Below are 18,810 nucleotides of genomic sequence, written 5' to 3' on the forward strand. Positions count from 1 at the left end.
AGAAACACTTCCGGAGGTGAGCAGAGCAGAGCTCACCTACAAAGGGGGGTGCCCCACTGGGACTGCGAGGATGAACATTCACCTGTATCTGCGAGGTTACAGAACGGAATCCCCACAGATAAGGGGGCATGCCTGTATTGTGATATAAATGTTCCCTGAGCCAGAGACTTGATTAGGCACATGGTCACCATGGTACCAGGATGCTGGTCTCTTATTGTCTTGTGTGGTCTCTGAGGCATTTGGTGGGCCACTGTGTACCAGGATGCTGCTGCTGCTGCTGCTGCTTCATCATCATCATCATCATCATCATCATCATATTATTATTATTATTATTATTATTATTATTATTATTAACAGTATTTATATACTGATTTTCAACAGAAAGTTCACAAAGCGGTTTACAGAGAGAATCAAACAAACAACTAATGCACCCTGTCCCAAAAGGGCTTACAATCTAAAAGGGTGCAAAAGAACATCAGCAAACAGCCACTAGAAAAGACAGTGCTGGGGTTCTTAGGTTCTTATATGCACAGAGCATAGAGAGGAGAAGACGAAACAGCATTTTAACATAGTAGTTGGTGTGTGATAGTACTGTGCAGAGTACTGACTAACCGCTAGCTTCACATACTGTAAGGGTACTTATTATGTGAGAAATGTGAGGAAGTCTGCTTGTTTCTTAAATGTGAGCTAAAGTGCTGCAGTACAGATAACTGTGGTTGGCTTCTAAATATTCCATGTTTGCCATTAATCTACTCCTGTTTATTGGCTCATTTTGTTGCTATGGAGGGCAGATGTATGTCTTTTCTATCCCGTCATGCGTTGCTGCAGCATCTTGCCACAAATTACTGGTATTTTGTTTATGAAAGCTGATGGGTTTTTTTTTTTGTTTTCAATGTGTTAAAAGTCAACTCATGCTGATAATCGTGTTCTTTGCATTGGTTTCCCAATGTAGTGTTTGCAATTACACCTTTTCTTTTTTGATATACTCTTGTCTCTCCAAACATTTATGTGTGCATGTGCTTGGATGGGTTATTAATCATTAATCTTATATGCATTCAATGAATATTTAATTTTCCACAAACGAACAAAATAATAGTGAAACTAATGATATATATTTGGCTTATAAATTCTTCAGACGAAAGAGAAACTCCTTAGAGTCCAATTCTGTTTTCCCCTCCCCTGCCAATTCAGCAGTGCCAAAATGGCTACCGCTGCATCCTGTGGGAGGACAGTTGCAGAGGTCTTCTCTGGGTAAGGGACATTTGTTCCTTTACCTGGGGGCAAGCCTCTGGATTGTGGAGAGACCTGTGCTAGTGAATTCATGGGTGCAGGACCACATGGACCCAAACCACAGGATTGGTTCTGGGGGCTAGGTTTCGTTGGCTGCTGTTTCCCTTCCCTTCCTTTCATTGTCACCCTGTTCCACCCTGCTTCCCCCACCATCCTACCTGCCTCAGAGGGTCCCTCCAGGATGTGCGGGGGAAGGCTCTAGCCTTGCCATCAGTTCTCCTGCAGCATGCTACTCTGGGTGTTGTTTTAGAGATTTTATGACTGCCATAAGGCAGTCAGCAGAACATGTATTCTGTTGGTGACTGGGCCCAATAGAATTGGGTTGTCAGTCTGTTCTTGTAGCCAAGGTAACTTTAGCTTGTATGCAGACATCAGTCACTCCCCTTAATTTAGATTTTAGCAAGATATGAAATGTACCTCTCCCCGCCACCGCACAGGACAAACGCTAGAGAAGAAGATAAGCTGTGAGATGTACTATTCCTGTGGAAGTTAATTTGCCAGGTTCAAGCAACTAGGTAACCTGAAGTCCTCTCAATTCGGGTTTCCTTATTGAATTAGAAGATCCAGAAGCTCCTTAAATTAGCGGTCAATGTAATGATCATAGTATCTTCTATCTTAGGTTAGAAGGTTAGAAATACCTGGTTGTTTTCTTTACATAATCTGTATTTTAATATTTAACTTTGGTGCTATAAATAACGAACATTAAGTCAAATTTAATAAAAATATTTTGAAATTTATTACCTATCACCAGATGCTTTTCCTTACATTCACCTGGTTTCTTATTGTCCTGTATCTTACTGTTGTTCCTTTTCTGTATAAATGAAAAAATAAATTTTTTCAATAAAAATCTATGATAAAGCAGCAGTGGACCTCCCCAGCCCCGCGCCTGGGGCAAAGGTCCACGATGGCGCTCCCCCAGGCTACCACTCCCCTGCGCAGAAATCCACACACCCCCACTCACCTGAAGCTCACAGAGCCTAGTGCGACCTCCACCTGTGTTGGAGAAACCTCTGTGAGGTTCCGTGATGCTTTAAACTGTGCTTCCGGAAAACCAGAATCACAGTTTCCACCCCCGTCGGGAGCCTCAGAGAAGCTTCCGTGGGGTCCTAGTGCTTTGCGTCTGGGGCTTTTGCCCCATTGGATCTTATGGTAGTCTGCAGCTATAACAAGGACATGCTACTTAGTTTAAAGCATTCTTCCTAAAACTGGAAGAGAGAGACCTCTTCTTCTAAAAATATAATTTGAGCTGGCTTTCTCAGAATTTCTCAGAATTTGTGAAAGGAATCTGATGCTGTGCTGAAAGCCAGATTCCTTGATTTTCATAAATATGTCATTTGAAATTCATTTTCTTTTTCAGCATTTCAGGGAGCACCTTGACAAACTTTTTGCAAAAGGAATTGGAATGCTGGATGTAGCTTTAATTGAAGCTTTCAACATGCTCAGTGATGTAAGTTCCTGCTTTCTGCTAAGTTTTGAATTATGTCTCAATCTGCAGAATGCTGCGAAAGAACTAAATAATGACTCTTTTCTTCTTACAGTAACAGATTAGCTTCAAAGGATCCAGTGCTATCTTTTTTACAAGGATAATTTAGCTAATTTTCACTTTATCTACAATATGTGGCATGTAGATTCTTGGGAATTACAGGTTACCATGCTCTCCCTCATACGTAAAATGCTATTTTTATAATGTAAGCAGTCTATTGAGTCTCACTTTTGAGACTGGTTCATAGGCCGTAGTAATTAAGCTCCGTTAATTTTTTCTCACAGTCACCTATATTTCAATTTTACTTGTAGTTTGATGGTACTAATGATCCTGAAAGATGCATTCATAGCTGTGCGCAAATTCTTTGCAAACCTGATTTATGCGACCTCAGTGAGTTGCTGCAGAAATAGTGCTTGGTTCAGCAGTCAGTGTCTGCTGTATCATGTGACAACTGCAATTATCTCTTTTGGTGATAAATGTGATCTTTGCTGTGATTATCTTAAAAAAAAACTTAACCAATTAAATAAAATTCTATGACATTTCAAAGACTGTTAATCACAACGAAGTGCTCCAAATGTCAGGCTGCATCGAAATTTTCACTGCTAACTGATGAATTACTGAGTTAATTGTAGTTCATCATAAGGCTCTTGTCATTGTTATTCTTATGGAGAAGACTTTCATCACTCCTGCTATTCAGTAAAAATAAAAAAGTTGTAGGCGCACATGAGGAGATATTACTCATCAAAGCATTTACATTTAATCAGCTACTAAAAAAAGAGAATACAGTAGATTATCCTGTGGCATATGATATATTCAGTGAAGCACTGTTTTAAAATAAATAGATGAAGATAGGCCACCTCCATGATATTTGAATACACCATTTCTTTTCTTTCTTTTTTCCATACTGTCCTTGATTTAATTGGGGAAAAAAAATAGTGGTTTTAGGCTGAAATCCTAATCACACTTTTCTGAGAGTAAATTTCATTGAATGCAATGTGACTTACTTCTGAGTAAACCTGTATGTGATTACATTATTAATGAAAGGAATTAACTGGAAAAAAAATTGACTTTGGGGTTCAGATATGGGTTAAAAGATGGCGCAATTCTATCCTTGAGGCTTGTGTTGTATCCAGCACAGGACAGGGTCCAGAATCAGCTCAGCCAGAGGCAAAGGGAACCTTTTCCTGTTACCCCTGGGTAAGGCACCATGGCCCCAATGGGTCTCCTCGGACCCACGCCATCTCCAGAGATGGCGCAAGTCCAAGGAGAAAGGAGCAGCTTAAAGCCACTCCGAACTTCCCAGGAACGGGGATTGGAATCTAGCATAACTGCCAGGTCCCAGCCCCGCCTCCCGCTCCTTGCCTACCTGCCCCCTGTCCAGGAACGCCTCCCTCTCGTCTCCTCCCTGCCTCATTCCCGCCTCCCCAGAGCCTTGCATTGGCCCAGTTGGGGGCCCGTGCTAGCTATGAGGACCCGCACCAGCTAAATCACTGGTACAAGTCAGAGTGGATGTGTGTAGGAGATCGGGCCCTGGAAGGGGGATAGGATATGGCAATCCCATTCTCCTCCAGGACCCGATCCACCCACTTGCCACCCTCTTCCCACCCCCCCGTTCAGATGTGATTAGCAGTATCGGAGGCAACTACTATTACTATTTATTGACAGGAGGATTCTTAGATAATATGTGATCTAAATACGGTATCCTTTCAGCATTATGGATTGTCATAATCCTCTCTTCCTACGGAGAGGTACAGAGTAAATTTGGCATATCATCTGTTATTGTGTATGTATATTGCCTTATGTTAATGACAAGAAGCAATCTTTGTTTTTACAACATGGATATTTTAGCATATTTTTTCAACAAATTCTTCTGATTTAGAAAGGTATATATTTTTTGCTCAGTAGTAGTGCCAGGTTCTGTAGTGCCAGGTTCTCTTCATTTGATTGTTTCTGTTCTTGCAGGAGTTGGTAGGAAAGCGACCAGAGCAGCACTGCCTGCCTCTCTGTAACACCATTGTCTGTGATGATGTGAAATGCAAAATGTGACATCATTTTGATGAGCTGTAGCACATTGGAAAAATGCTATACGTGATAATATTCAGAAATTGTATCTCTAAAATAGGCTTTTCCAAATGTTATTCCTTGATCCTCAGTTCAGCCTAACAGCAAATCCTCAGTTTTCTAACAGCAAAATATGTCCAAAATGAAAGTAACTTTCCCCCCCCCTCTTTCCCAGTTCAATCACACAGGTCAGGGTAGTATTTGCAGTCAGGCCATAATGCTGATCACTGATGGTGCGGTGGACACTTATGATGCTGTATTTGCGAAATATAATTGGCCAGATAGAAAGGTAAGTCTGAAATACATGTTTGTCATGAAATATTCATTTAGGATCTTGCTTAAAAATTATTGTTGTTAGAGGTGTTGATGTGTTTTTCTCTAACTCACAGGTATTTTCTAACTGCAGAAATGAAAGTAGACGGAGTTGTGCTTTGTGGCAATCTTTGGCTCCTGACTTTTAAGAAATTTTTATTTTGCCTTTATATAATATTGCTGAAAATAAAAGATAAAATCTCAGTATTCCAGCCTAGCTGCAAAGTGTTAGAACGCTAGAACAACATGATTGTATATTTTGCACTTCTAGAGACTAGAAGCTTTTAAGGCAAATTGTGGTACAATTTTACTGAATGGGTGGAAAAGGAGAGTATACTTTTCTAAATTATGAATACATTTGTATATTGAAGTTTTGTCAGTTGAAAAACTGAGCAAATCATGCCAAATAATGGTTTGGACCTGATAAAAACAAGCCAGGAATATTTCCCTCCAACTTGGAACATCTTATTTTCTTGTTTACAACATGATAATCCATAGTATGATGTGATCTTTTCCTAACTTTTTTTAAAAGTTGGTATTAAGGAAGATATTGTATGTTTATGTTTTGCTGTTGTCCAAACTTCAACTACAGTCCTGGGTTAAAGGCAGAGTAGTTTATGATGCAGAATTAGGATGTCTAGATAATGTTCAGTAAAGTCCATTTCACATGACTTTGCATGCATACTTTGCATGCTACTACATCTGTGTGGTGGTTCCCCTATAACAGGGGTACCCAAACCCTGGCCCTGGGGTCACTTGCGGCCTTCGAGACCTCTCAATGCGGCCCTCAGGGAGCCCCCAGTCTCCAATGGCCCTCTGGCCCTCTGGAGTTTTGTTGGAGCCCACACTGGCCCGACACAACTGCTCTCAGCGTGAGGGCAACTGTTTGACATCTCACGTGAGCTGTGGATGAGGGTTCCCTCCAATGCTTGTTGTTTCACATCTGTGATGCAGTAGCAGCAGCAAAGGAAAGGCCAGCCTTGCTTTGTGCAAAGCCTTTTATAGGCCTTGAGCTATTGCAAGACCTTCATTCATTCATATAAGTTCCATCTTTAATATATTCATTTATGTAAACCTATGTAAATTTATTCAAATTTTAAATGTAAATTAGTTCTTTTTTCCCCCGGCCCCCGACACAGTGTCAGAGAGACCATGTGGCCCTCCTGCCAAAAACTTTGGACACCCCTGCCCTATAACACGAGCCATCCATAAGAAGTAGCTTGCCACCACAGTTTTCTCCATTGAACTAAAAAAATTCGGTTTTTGGTGGATCATTCTCATGGTGAGCCTCTTCAAGTTCACTGGAATGTAAACTTAGAGCATCTTCTGTTTGCAGGAGATGGTCCACTTGAGCACCCCACCCGAAGCATGCTTTTGCCGCATTTTGATACATCTATAACTGTAATAGATATGGAAACTAATTGACTATACAGCTGGATCTCAGTATCAACAGGGGGGATCCATTCCCAGACCCCCCTGCAGATACTGAAACCCATGGATAATTGAATCTGCAGGTGGGGACCATCTCCCACGACCGTGAGGCTTTCTGAAAGGCCGTACAGACCTTACAGGCCTCCCTGGACCTCAGAAGGACTTAGAAAGTCCCAAAGGTCTTAGAAAGTCACTTTTGGTTTTTGCAACCAGGAGGCTTTCTGTGGAGTGTGGCCTTCCTGGGTCTCAGAAAGCCTCCCAGATGTGACCATAAAGTATTTCTGATTTGCTAAATTGTCTTGAGCTCTGGCTAGGCTTTAAGGGCTATTGGACAGCAATGTTGGTGCTTTGGAACCTAAGGAACCTGGGAGCAATGTATGCTAGATCAGTTGATGCTGCCTGCCTAGTGTATACAATGTGATAATGTGCTTGTGAACCTGCCTGGGATTTACTTGTGATCAATCAGGCTTTGTCTCAGAAACATCTGCCTGTGTGCTAGGGTAACTTTGCACCTGCATTTTGGTTGCTAAGCTTTGGTGTTTCTTACCATGGAAAGAGGCAGATGTGTGATGCTATGGACCACATCTATCTTTAGAAACAAGCTTATCCACATCAAAGTATTGAAGAGCATGCTAAAGCATTATATCAAACCTACCCTAAATCACATCTTAGCCTGTTTCCCCCATCTGTATAGTCAACTATAACCTAGCTAAGAAATCTTGTGAAAATTAATGAAATAAGAAAATACTGATTTTTTGCCTTTAGAGACTCCCCCCCCCCCCCACAAATGTTGCATGATGGTATTAATACCCCATATTTATATGACAGGTGTAGCATCTTTGCATATTCAGAGAGGGGCAGCCTAGATAATCAGAACCAACAAATGTCTTCATTTTATACTTATGCTCTTGGCAGTTCCTAATTAATAAAACTCTGATTTGAAGATGTGAAATAAAACAGGCTCGTTGGCTAACATCTGGTGAAGCACACAGTATATATGTCACATTCTATAGCTTGAATGACACAGTTCTCATTTTCAGTTGCCATTGTTGCCTATGAAACTCCAGCCCCTGAATCAGTGTGGCATAAATCATGGGACCACATAGCTCTTTAGGATGTTGACACTATGCATAGTGTTCTCTGGAAACAAGTCCCAAGGTCACATATGCTCCTTCAACACATACAGAATGTTGTGAGATTGATGCATAGTGTCTTTCCAAATGATGGTTGTATGTGCAACCTCTTCATTTTAGAAATGGGCTATGTCAGATGCCATTCCCTGATCACATGGAAAATTCATGCATTTGTAAAGATTAGAAGTACAGAAGAAAACAATATTCTTCTGTGTTGCTATTCAGTTTTTGCCTAAAATTTTTCTTCGTGCTGTCTGCATCCATCAAAATTGCATTAATGTCATCAAGTAATTTTCCCCATTTTCATTCATGTGGCTTTCAATGGGCAAATAATCTTCTGTTCTCCTGTCTATAAGTTTGTTTCCCCCCCCCCATCCAATCTGCATGATATTTGCAGGCATTCTAGGAGCACTTGAAGATATCTGTCAAATTGAGGCAAGTAGCACCAAAGGGGATCTGTGTTTGAGGAATTAAACAACATCCTATAAGTCTACCATAGATTTCAGCATGAGAAGCAGCTCTACTTCTTTTACACCTGATTGTTCTGTTTGAGACAATCTAATCTGCATGCAATTTGCAGACATTCTAGAACCCTTAGAAATAATCAGAGCTGCCAAATGTCAGACAGATAGGACCACGGAATCCCATTTTAGAGGATATACAAACAACCAAATTAAGTGTAAACTCGTAGAAATAAAATTGAAATAGCATTCAATCAGTTGAATTTTTTTGCAAGCTGTTCTTCAACTTCAGAATAATAAACCTTAGGGGGAAGGTTGAAAGATCTCTTTTTGGGGTAGGAAATTTTAACTGAACTGCTACAGCTAAAGCAAAAGCGCAACCCCATAAATGTAGTCTGTAATAGGCTAGGAAAGAAGAAATACTTGAGAAGTGGCAGATCAATACTGGAAACAATTTAAAATAAACTGCTTTGGTATCAGCTAAGAAACCTCCCCCACCCTTAACTCAAGTAAACCAAGACAAACACAATTTCACCAACTGAGAATAATTTGTAGATGTAAGACAGACAGGGCACGATTATATCAGGATTACAAAATACTATGATTTATAGACAAATTAAATCCCAAACTGGTTCAGAAAAGGCTGTTGAAATATCCTAAATGGTACACTTGCACAATTCCCAAGCCAGGAGACATCTACTAAAATTGACTGGTGATAGAGTCAGAACAGATAAAAGGAAATATTTCTTTACCTGTAGTTAATCCGTGGAACTCCTTGCCATAGGATGCAGTGATGGCACCTGGCCAAGAGTCCTTTGAAGGGGAATTGGACAGATTTATGGAGGAAATATCCATCACAGATTACAAGTCTTGGTGACAGTGGTGTCGCTAGGGGGGTGCGGGCCGTATCGGATGACGCGCACGGGAGGGTGACATGCACTGGGGGTGACTCACTAAATTCAAGGTGGTTAGGAGTAACCCCATCATGTTATATACCGTTGGATGTGGTCTTATGAGCTGAGCGCAATACAAAAAACCTGAGTGAAATAGCTCCTTTCCTTCAAAAGTTATGGCCAAAAAACTGGAGAACAAAAAATGCATGGATCCCTATGGAAAGTGAAAGTGAGCCGTATCACCTGTTTACTCATGAGTAGGTGAACCTGTCTTAGTCCGTTGGAAAGGGCAGGCTGAGAGGAATCCAACGACACCAGAATGGTCCTGATCCAATGAATGCAGCTCCCAAAAACACCTGAGAAGGAAGTCCCTCCCTCCAAGCAGATAAATGTATTGAGCCTTATGGAAAGTGAAACTAAGCCTCATGGTCATGTTTACTTGCAGGTAAGCAAACATGCCTTGGCTAGTGTGGAAGATCAGGTGAAGGAGAGTGCAAGCATACCAGAATGGTCCTGATCCTATGCACCTGGAGCTCAACAAGTGCTCCAGAAGGCAGCCTCCCCCCCCCCCCAAGGATCAAAACAGAGGCTTCAGCTGATAAGGTGAACCTCTTTGAGACTTGCAAAGCCAGCTGGATCCTGCCAGTGATCTGGTTTAAACAGAAAGTCTTAAATTGAACTGGGCACTGGGTAGGGCTGAAAACCTTACTGGTTTTGGATGGGGGGTGTTGTTGTTGCAGGCAGGTTACAGAGGAAATTCACTTGGTGGAACAGGGCTGACTTCTGCTTATTTAATTATTTGTTTTACTTTAATTATTTATACTTATTTATTTTAATTTGCCTGATGATGTCACTTCCACCATGACATCACTTCTGGTGGGTCTTGGATTTATTGTCATTCTAAAAAGTGGGTCCCAGTGCTAAAAGTTTGAGAATTGCTGCAATAAGGTGTTAGTAAGTTGACACCCTGGGGAGTCTGTGTGACACCACTAGTGACCAAAATCACTAAAATAAGTTTGGAGGAATAATACCAGCATGTTATATATCAATCAGTGTGTAATTTCATGCAGAATGTGTTCTGTCTTTGTTCTATCAAAAGGTACAGCCAAGAAACCAGTGGGGGCGGAATGGTGGTACATCACCACGCCCACCACCTGAGGTATTGCCCCACCCACTGCATGGGGGGGGTGACGCGCTGGCATCCTGCACCGGGTGACACGAACCCTACTGATGCCTCTGCTTGGTGACTTTATACAGCTTCTGTGTTTTAGAGGTACACTATTTCTAAAAGCCAGGTTGAAAGGAATGGCAACAAGATACAAGTATATTGTTGTTTCAGGTATATTGTTGTCTTATGTGCTCCTAGGCAGGGCCTCTGAGAGGAATTTTATCAGGCGGCACAAAGTTTCTTTTGGGCCCCTTTGCAAAGGGGGAGGGGTTAAACAGAACAGGGGAGGGTGGTGATGGGTGAGCAGAATAGGGGCAGGGAGGGGTGAGGGGAGGGGAGGGTAAAGACAGCTGGAAAAGTCTTTGGAGCCCAGGTCTACCCTCCAATGTGACATCAGTAGTGTCCCCAGCATCCCGCTCATGGTAGTGTCCCCAGCATTCCTTACAGACAACAAGTCTGACTAGATAGGAAAATGTCAGATCCCAGGAAATTTCTGGGCCCCTTCCTTTGGCTCCTAGGCCTCCCTTTGACCCTGGGCCCAGGTCAAATAACCCCCCTCTCCTAGGCCCTGCTCCTAGGTATCTGGTATGCCACTGTGAGATGCAGGAAACTGGACTAAATGGGTCCTTGGCCTGATCCATCAAGGTTCTTCTTAGGTTTTTATGTAATCTTTTTTATTTTCTTTACACAAACATCCAAAGTATTAAATACAGTCGGCAGCACATTTCTCCCTCTCTACCTTTGTGATATGGAAGGACTGTGATCCTTGTGTTGGCATCTCTCCACTTGCCAGATCGTGACTGGAAGTTTCTCCTTGAATCCTATCATATCCTGGGTGCTTTGGTGAGAATATGTCTGAGTTCATGATTAGGGAGCCACCTTGTCAGTTTTTCTGCCTGCTTTGCCTGCCCCCCTGTCCCTCCTCCCCTGGTCTAGCTTCAACTGTGTCTATGTTAATTGAAACCAAAGGAATAAAGGAGATCTGAACAGATCCAAAGGCACAGACATGGATCACCGCTTTGGTGTTGAGCAAATGCTGATTAGGTCAAAATGGGTCCTGCTCATTACATTTCCGCATTCATCCCCAAATAAATGTATACGGATAGTACAGATCCTGTGTGAAACCCCCATCAGCAGTAGGATAAGTAGTTCCCCAAGGACTACTGCAGTTGCAAGTAAAGGACATATTGCAGGTTTAATGCTGCAGTATACATGCAAATGTTTCAAGACGCTTTCTCTAAGTAAAAGGCACATGGTTCTCTTTTTGTGATAACCCTTATAGTTACTGTTCTTAGGAGGCAACAGGAGGCCATGATTTTGCTAATGGTGCGGTTGTTGTGGGGTGGGGCTGAACCTATGGGTTTCATTAAGAGCCCTTACAAGTGTTTCTCCATTGCCTGATCACTGATATCCTATCTGCGTATTGTTGCAAGGTTGAAAAAGCAACTCAAGAATAACTCGGTACTCAGGAGTGAAGGTTTGCAGGCTTTTATTTCATTGCAAGCAATGGGCATCTCACGGGACTAGTGTCCAAAGCATGAGAGGAATTCCCAATATTGATTTGACCATTTATACAATTTTGGCTCTTTGTCCCAAAATCTAGACTTCCCATTGGCTGAAATTTTACATCAGAGATGGGGCTAACACCTAATAGGTTACAGATAAGGTGCAGTTCACCTCATAGGTATATTTCAGGTTACATTTTGCATTAAAGATGGAAATAGGTGGGATTTCATCTTTAAACTCAGACAAGTAAAAAGTTTCTGGACACCAGTAGAGTGCAGTATGATACAAATATTCAAGCTTAGGTAGAAAGCAAGATAAATCACAAGTTGGTTCTTGGCATGAATATTAGGCACTTACTCATCCCTCATTAGATTGTCCTGGTACAAGTGGCCTAGTCTCCTGTTATCTTTACACCTGTTGCTTAACGTAAACATTGTGGGGCCCAGTTTGCAAAGACAAGGTTTTCTGTAACCCAGCAAAGCAGCTTTTGGTTCCTTTTATTGAAGACGGTTTTAAAAGCTTTACTAAAACCATGCAATTTGGTTTCTATGGCTTAATTTTATATGACTATTATGACCTTTTACTTTGGGTACGGTTTGGTATCAAGGGTCACTTGGTCTCATATGTGTGCTTTTGCTCTAAAAGCATAAAGTATGAAAGCTACAGAGTTTTCCTAGTAGGTACATGCATAAATCAGTGAATGCCTATATCCCTTGCCAAGGAGTGAGCTCATTCCTCTTCAGTAGCTGCCTAGCACCTGCTATCTCTTGAGCTACAAAGTGTAAACACCCTCAACTGAGGCTTCAGCCAGCTTCTTTCAGTCAGACTCGCAAAAATGATTCTTTCTTAACACCAAGCAGCTTTTTACCATCTTATGTGTTGCTTTGCTTTATACTGGGCTATCCAGTGGCCTGTATATGTGGGTTACAGTCTGGGGTCAAAGGTCACCGTGCCTTACATATCATCCGATTTTCCAGCATGGGGAGCAAAACTACCGCAGGCACTCGGCTATAAGTTGTCCCACAGATAAGTCGAGGGCAGGTTCTGAACTAACAATCATGGAATTTTCTATGATGATTTTCTATGATTCTATGATAAATAATTGGATATTTACACTGGACATTTATCCATGTCAAATGAGTTATATTAGGCCTAGTGCTAAATCTTACAATATTCCTAACATAGCAACATGAAAATTGGTTTGCTGAACTTTCACTGGTTGCCCCTCCAGCCATGAAGTGGTACTTCCAGCAGCTCAGAGGGAGGATGACTTGTAATGCATTAAGAGCCTCTAGAAGATTTGCCCTCCTGCAGATTCCTTGATGCCTTCTACGGTATGAGTGTGTGGCAGGCTTTTAAGCAGGAGGCAATTGCATTTTTTCCCCCAGAGATAATTATTGATTTTCTCAGTTCCTAGGCCCTTCTCTTCATTTGGCAGGTTTAATGACAAGTAGAAGGGTGGGTATTAGCCAAACTAGGATGCTGCCATTAAAAAACAAACAAACCAGAAGTCTCAGTTAGAATGATGGTATATCACCATTTGGTGCTACCGCAGAAGGCTTATGGGGGGCAGCATGCTGAACTGATGTGTGTTAACAGGTGAATTGCCCCCTTTCATTGGCAAGATAACCCTTTCCTTTCAACCCAACTCTGCAGACATATTTGTCTGCTCTAGCAGTGCAATATCTGTGCTGCTTAGAAATATGCCTGATATATTACCCTGAGATCCTTACATAATACTTACCCAAAAAATCCAATTGTTTATTACTATTTGTAGTTTTTTAAAAGGATAGTTTCAAAAAAGTTATTTTGGTGGTAAAATAATTACACTGAGTTTTCCAAAACACTGAAAATGAAGTCCATTTTTCGCCACCTGAAGCAGAGTCCACAGCCTTTTTCAGACATGATGTCACTATGAACACTGTCCACATTGCACAATGTCCAGGAACATGCTGGAAAACACAGCTCTGTGTGTTCCCTTCTCTACCAGTGAACAGTGTTTGATTGCAGAGGCAAGCATTGTACCCAAGGAGAAAATTCTCCCTGAGACTGCAGACTTTTTTTCCCCCCGAGCAGGTAGTCTTTGCAATTACTAGAAGAAGAAGAATAGAAGGCCCAGAATCTACCTATAAGCCAAATCCTATCTCCCCCCACTGATACAGCAGCGCCAAAATGGCTACTGCTACATCCTGTGGAGGTCAGTTGTGAAGATCTCCTCTGGGTAAGGGATCAATCGTTCCCTTACCTGGAGGTAAACCTCATAGCACAGGGAGGTTTACTTGTCTTTGCGCTAGCTAAATAGCTGGTGCAGGTCTGTATTGATTAACATCACAGTATGAGTCTGGTCCAACAAGAAGCTGATGGAACATACCAAGATCCAGGTCTACAGAGCTTGCGTCCTGAGTACACTTCTGTACTGCAGCAAGTCATGGACTCTTCGCTCACAACAAGAGAGGAAACTGAATGCTTTCCACATGCGCTGCCTCCGACGCATTCTCGGCATCACCTGGCAGGACAAATTTCCAAACAACACAGTCCTGGAACGTGCTGGAATCCCTAGCATGTATTCACTGCTGAAACAGAGGTGCCTGCGTTGGCTCGGTCATGTTGTGAGAATGGATGATGGCCGGATCCCAAAGGATCTCCTCTATGGAGAACTCGTGCAAGGAAAGTGTCCTACAGGTAGACCACAGCTGCGATACAAGGACATCTGCAAGAGGGATCTGAAGGCCTTAGGAGTGGACCTCAACAAGTGGGAAACCCTGGCCTCTGAGCGGTCCACTTGGAGGCAGGCTGTGCAGCATGGCCTTTCCCAGTTTGAAGAGACACTTGGCCAACAGTCTGAGGCTAAGAGGCAAAGAAGGAAGACCCATAGCCAGGGAGACAGACCAAGGACAGACTGCACTTGCTCCCAGTGTGGAAGGGATTGTCACTCCCGAATTGGCCTTTTCAGCCACACCAGACGCTGTTCCAGAACCACCATTCAGAGCGCGATACCATAGTCTTTCGGGACTGAAGTTTGCCAAAGGTGATCAGCTGTCACAGCCGCCAAACCCACCTCCTTCCCAGACCTGACCTGCCCGTGCCCTGTCCCTGTCACAACCCCATTCTGCCCTCCCCTGCCACCTTACCTTCAGTGGTGGGCAGCTCTGGATCTACTGGCAACGGTGGGAAGAATCCAGCCGGAGCACTTCAGGAGCTCCTTTTATGACTGACATTGACTGCTTTACAGCAATCAGCATCAGCAGAATAAGTGCTGCCGTCGCCCATCCCAGATAGGATTGGACCATAAGAGATAAATTTCATCCAAGACATTCAGTAGTACAATCAGAAGATCAACATTCAGATTAATCTCCTTTATTTAACAAACAGTGCCTAATATTTCAGGCTAGTGCAGTGTTTCTCAATGTTTTTCCTCCACCATAACACTTCACATGATCCACCATTTCCAAGTACCACCAGAAGTAACTGGCAATGACAGCATCACCAAGTAACTTCTGGGTTGGGAGTCCAGATGCGGTGCACCAAACACCAGTAAGAGGCTCAGGGTAGACGGAAGGGCTTTTTTGAGCATGGAAAAGCATGCTTTGGAGCGTTGCCAGTTGAGCCTCCACTGTTCGTTGTGTCACGTTTCTGGTCTTGCTACCAGGCAGCAGATGTCCATGGGTCCTGCAAGTACCACCAGACACCACCTTAAGTGGTGGTACCAGTACCGCTGGTTGAGAAACACTGAGCTAGAGCTCACCACAGATGTTTTAAAAAGTCTGTTAGCATTAATGTTAGTATTTCTAATATTTACTGAACTACAGCCCAGTGCTAACCAACTTTCCAGCACTCATGCAGCTGTGCAAATGGGACATTTGCTACATTCTGTAGTGGGTGGGGAGTCATAGAGGCCTCCTCAAGGTAACATTTGTTCCCTTACCTTGGGGTTGCATTGGCACTGGAAAGTTGATTAGTATTATGCTGCTAGTAAAGTTTAAGATGCTTAGTATTATATAATTGGGCTATATGCCTTCTACATTAAAGTGGGTTAATGTTTTACTCGGATATTTGGAAGTTTTGAGAACTTCAGTTGAATTAGTTTTTGTGTTTCAGTTCTCTGCCACCACCAAAACACATAGCTCTACGTGAAGATTCTGAACACTGGCGTGATTTTCACCCTTATAATCCCCTCTGCTGCTCTTACTTTAATTGGTTCTATAAAAAGCTGACATGAATTGATTTATACTTTAGAGTAAATACATTCTGTTTTTATGGGGTAACACTTGAGCACTGACTTCTTTTAAGCTTTAATCTGAACTTCAGAGGTACCCATAAGAACGATTGAAGTGTCTTTCTTGGTTTGAACACAGGAGATGAGCTGAATTTATTGCTGGATGCTCCACAGTGAGCTAGTCTTTGTTTTGTGGTGTATTTTCCTTGGGGATTCATATCTTGAAAATACACCTCAGCATCATGAATCACTTGAGACTCGTTACTAGAGAACGTATTGTACTGCATTGTAATTTTTCATTGTATAGTCCACCATCTGCTGTTTGACATGCAGCTATAAAAATAGAAACAATTATGAGTACCTAAATAGTAATAAGGATGTGAAGTTATTTTACGAGTTGATTTCATAAAAGAGATCACGCCCACAATAGAGGCAACAAGAGGAAATTCTAAAGATATATTCCAAGTGCTTGACTTCCTCCATCTCCACCAATAACCCCCATTATATTTGAATAGGTCCTTCAGCTGGGGTATTTTGTATTCATATTCCTTACCTGTATCTTTCTACAAAGAAGTTAGGTCAAGAATCCTGAACTGATCCTGATGTTCAAATCCTGAACTGATCCTGATGGGTGGACCATGTACCTAAGCAATTTAGGACCAGTTCTTGTCCATGTTGTTAAAACCTAAGCTGGAGCCCCGGGAGGTGCTTCCTCCCTGGTTGGCGGCTGGGCTCTTTATGGGCTCTCTGGCCCTTCCTGTCTCAGGTTGGGCCTGAGATCTTGTGAGATATCTCTGCTGCACGCAGGTGCAGTTGCGCACAGTAGCGGTCCAACTGCCTGGGCACTCAGGCCGCCAGCTCCTCGCCCAATGGGCAAGTAGACAGCATCCAGCTGCCGTTCCAGAGCGCCTTGGGGGCTAGGGATCCTGCCTCCTGGCCTGGCCTGACATCCTGGGTCTCCCGCTGCCTGTGGGGCTCCTTCCTCCGTCTGGCCTGCTGTTCCTCCTCCTGGGGTTGTTTGCCTTCATGAGAAGTACCTGGGCGACACCACCCTACTATTCGATAGGAGAGGATCCACCAATAGGGTCTATAGTGGGATATGAAGGGTGCTAGTTGAATGGTATTGACCCAGAGAAAATCCGAGTTGGGGGCCTCCTGAGCTTCCTCCAGTCCGGTCTCGACAAGGGCCTTAGCACTCTCCCTCTCAATTGCCAGGTCTCTGCCATCTCCTCCACCCTGTGGTTCCCCAAGGGCAGGGCCCTATCTTCACACCCCCACAGCCGCAAATTTCTAAGGGGGCTGAGTCTAGTCAAACCCCTTCCTGTACCCAGAGCCCTCACCAGAGACACTGTTTCTCTGGGCTCTCATGACATCCCCCTTGTCCCATGGCTACCTGCTCCCTCAAGTTTCTATGCCAGAAAATGACCTTCCTGGTGGGAGTGACCTCCACCAGCCTTCTCCATCTCCAGGGACCTTTGCATAATCTTCCTTACCTAGGCAGAGCTCTGTGTTATCTTTTATGATCACCTTAACTTTCCCAACTTTCTGTTGCACAGAACCAGATATCTTTTAAAAATATGCTTCCTAATCCCGTTTCATAAGTATACCAATGAACAAATAGAAAGGGAAACATTCTATTCTTTTTTTAATTCTTTTGTGAGAACTGTCTGTAAAAAAAGCAGTTAATTGTTTGTGCATGCTAGCTAAATTGTACCAGCTGAAACATTTGTGACAGAAACAAGTGCATTACTATAAAAATTTCCCAGAGATTTGAATGATTTTGCTTTGATCGAGTTCACACCCCTTTGTGTGTGTTCGCTTCCTGTGAAAATTCGTGTCTGTTGTAGAGGAAGAAAGGAGAATATGAGCACATGTTTTAATTTATCACACCCCAAATTATTCACACAACAGGACTAAGCTTATGCTGCTTTTCTTCAGTTCTTCACTGCAGCCCAAGTATTAAATAGTCAGCATTGTTGCCATCAGAACTTCTTCTGATTCTACCTTAGTGGTGTGTGAACCACTGCAGCACATCTCTTTCCTGCGTCCTAGAAGATAATGTCAGAAAACATGGGTCACACAGGAAGAGTAAAAAACATAGCTTCTAAACCAGTGGTTCCCAATCTTTAGGAGCTCATGGCCACTGAAGGCAAAAATTGGAATTGTCGTGGACCACATGCGGCTGTGGGTGATCTGGTCTCCACCCTCTCTGGTGGTCCAAGTGCTCCTCCATGGACTATCAAAAAGGACAGAGAATGGACCACCCATGGCCACAGCTGACACTGAACAGCTGATATTGTTCTCTGCTCTCTGGTGGTCCGTAGGAGATTGCTTACTCAGCGAGACACTGGAAATGATCATAGGTGATTTTTTTTCCTTGAGACCTCAGGGACCACTTCTCAGGGTCTCGTAGACCACCACGGACCACAGGTTGGGAACCAGTGTTCTAAACAAGCTAGTAGTGTTGCGTTCTGATTTAGGAATGATTCTGAAATTCAACACATCTACAATACATTTTCCCCTGGATTTTGGAGTTCTGTTCACAGTCATGTTTTCAAAATGGAACCTGTGCACTAAGAATCATCTATTGCTCCTTGTTTAAATTTTAAATTTTTGCAGAGTGTACTGTTCATGCACCATTAGATGTGACTGTACTGTATGTGTAACTGTATGTGTAACTGCATCAAGATTCTTTCGTATGATGTTTTACCTACGTGCATGTGAATTTGTCTCCACTGATAAAACTAAGATGATTAAAATGACTAAAATTAAGATGACTAAGATGATTACTGGGGCATTTGGTGGGCCGCTGTGAGATACAGGAAGCTGGATTAATGGGCCTATGGCCTGATCCAG

General features: G+C 42.8%; 1 protein-coding gene across 1 annotated transcript in view; it reads left to right on the top strand.

The window, feature by feature from the left end:
• The window catches only part of CACNA2D3 (calcium voltage-gated channel auxiliary subunit alpha2delta 3), a 467,867-nt gene that overhangs the window by 123,481 nt on the left and 325,576 nt on the right, over positions 1-18,810 (top strand). Inside the window, exons 9-10 of the mRNA XM_066613498.1 lie at positions 2,648-2,737; positions 5,010-5,123. Coding sequence (XP_066469595.1) covers positions 2,648-2,737; positions 5,010-5,123 — 204 coding nt within the window. The remainder of the gene's footprint in view (positions 1-2,647; positions 2,738-5,009; positions 5,124-18,810) is intronic.

This window comes from Tiliqua scincoides, chromosome 2 (genome assembly GCF_035046505.1).
Source record: "Tiliqua scincoides isolate rTilSci1 chromosome 2, rTilSci1.hap2, whole genome shotgun sequence".
In the NCBI taxonomy this organism is placed as follows: domain Eukaryota; kingdom Metazoa; phylum Chordata; class Lepidosauria; order Squamata; family Scincidae; genus Tiliqua; species Tiliqua scincoides.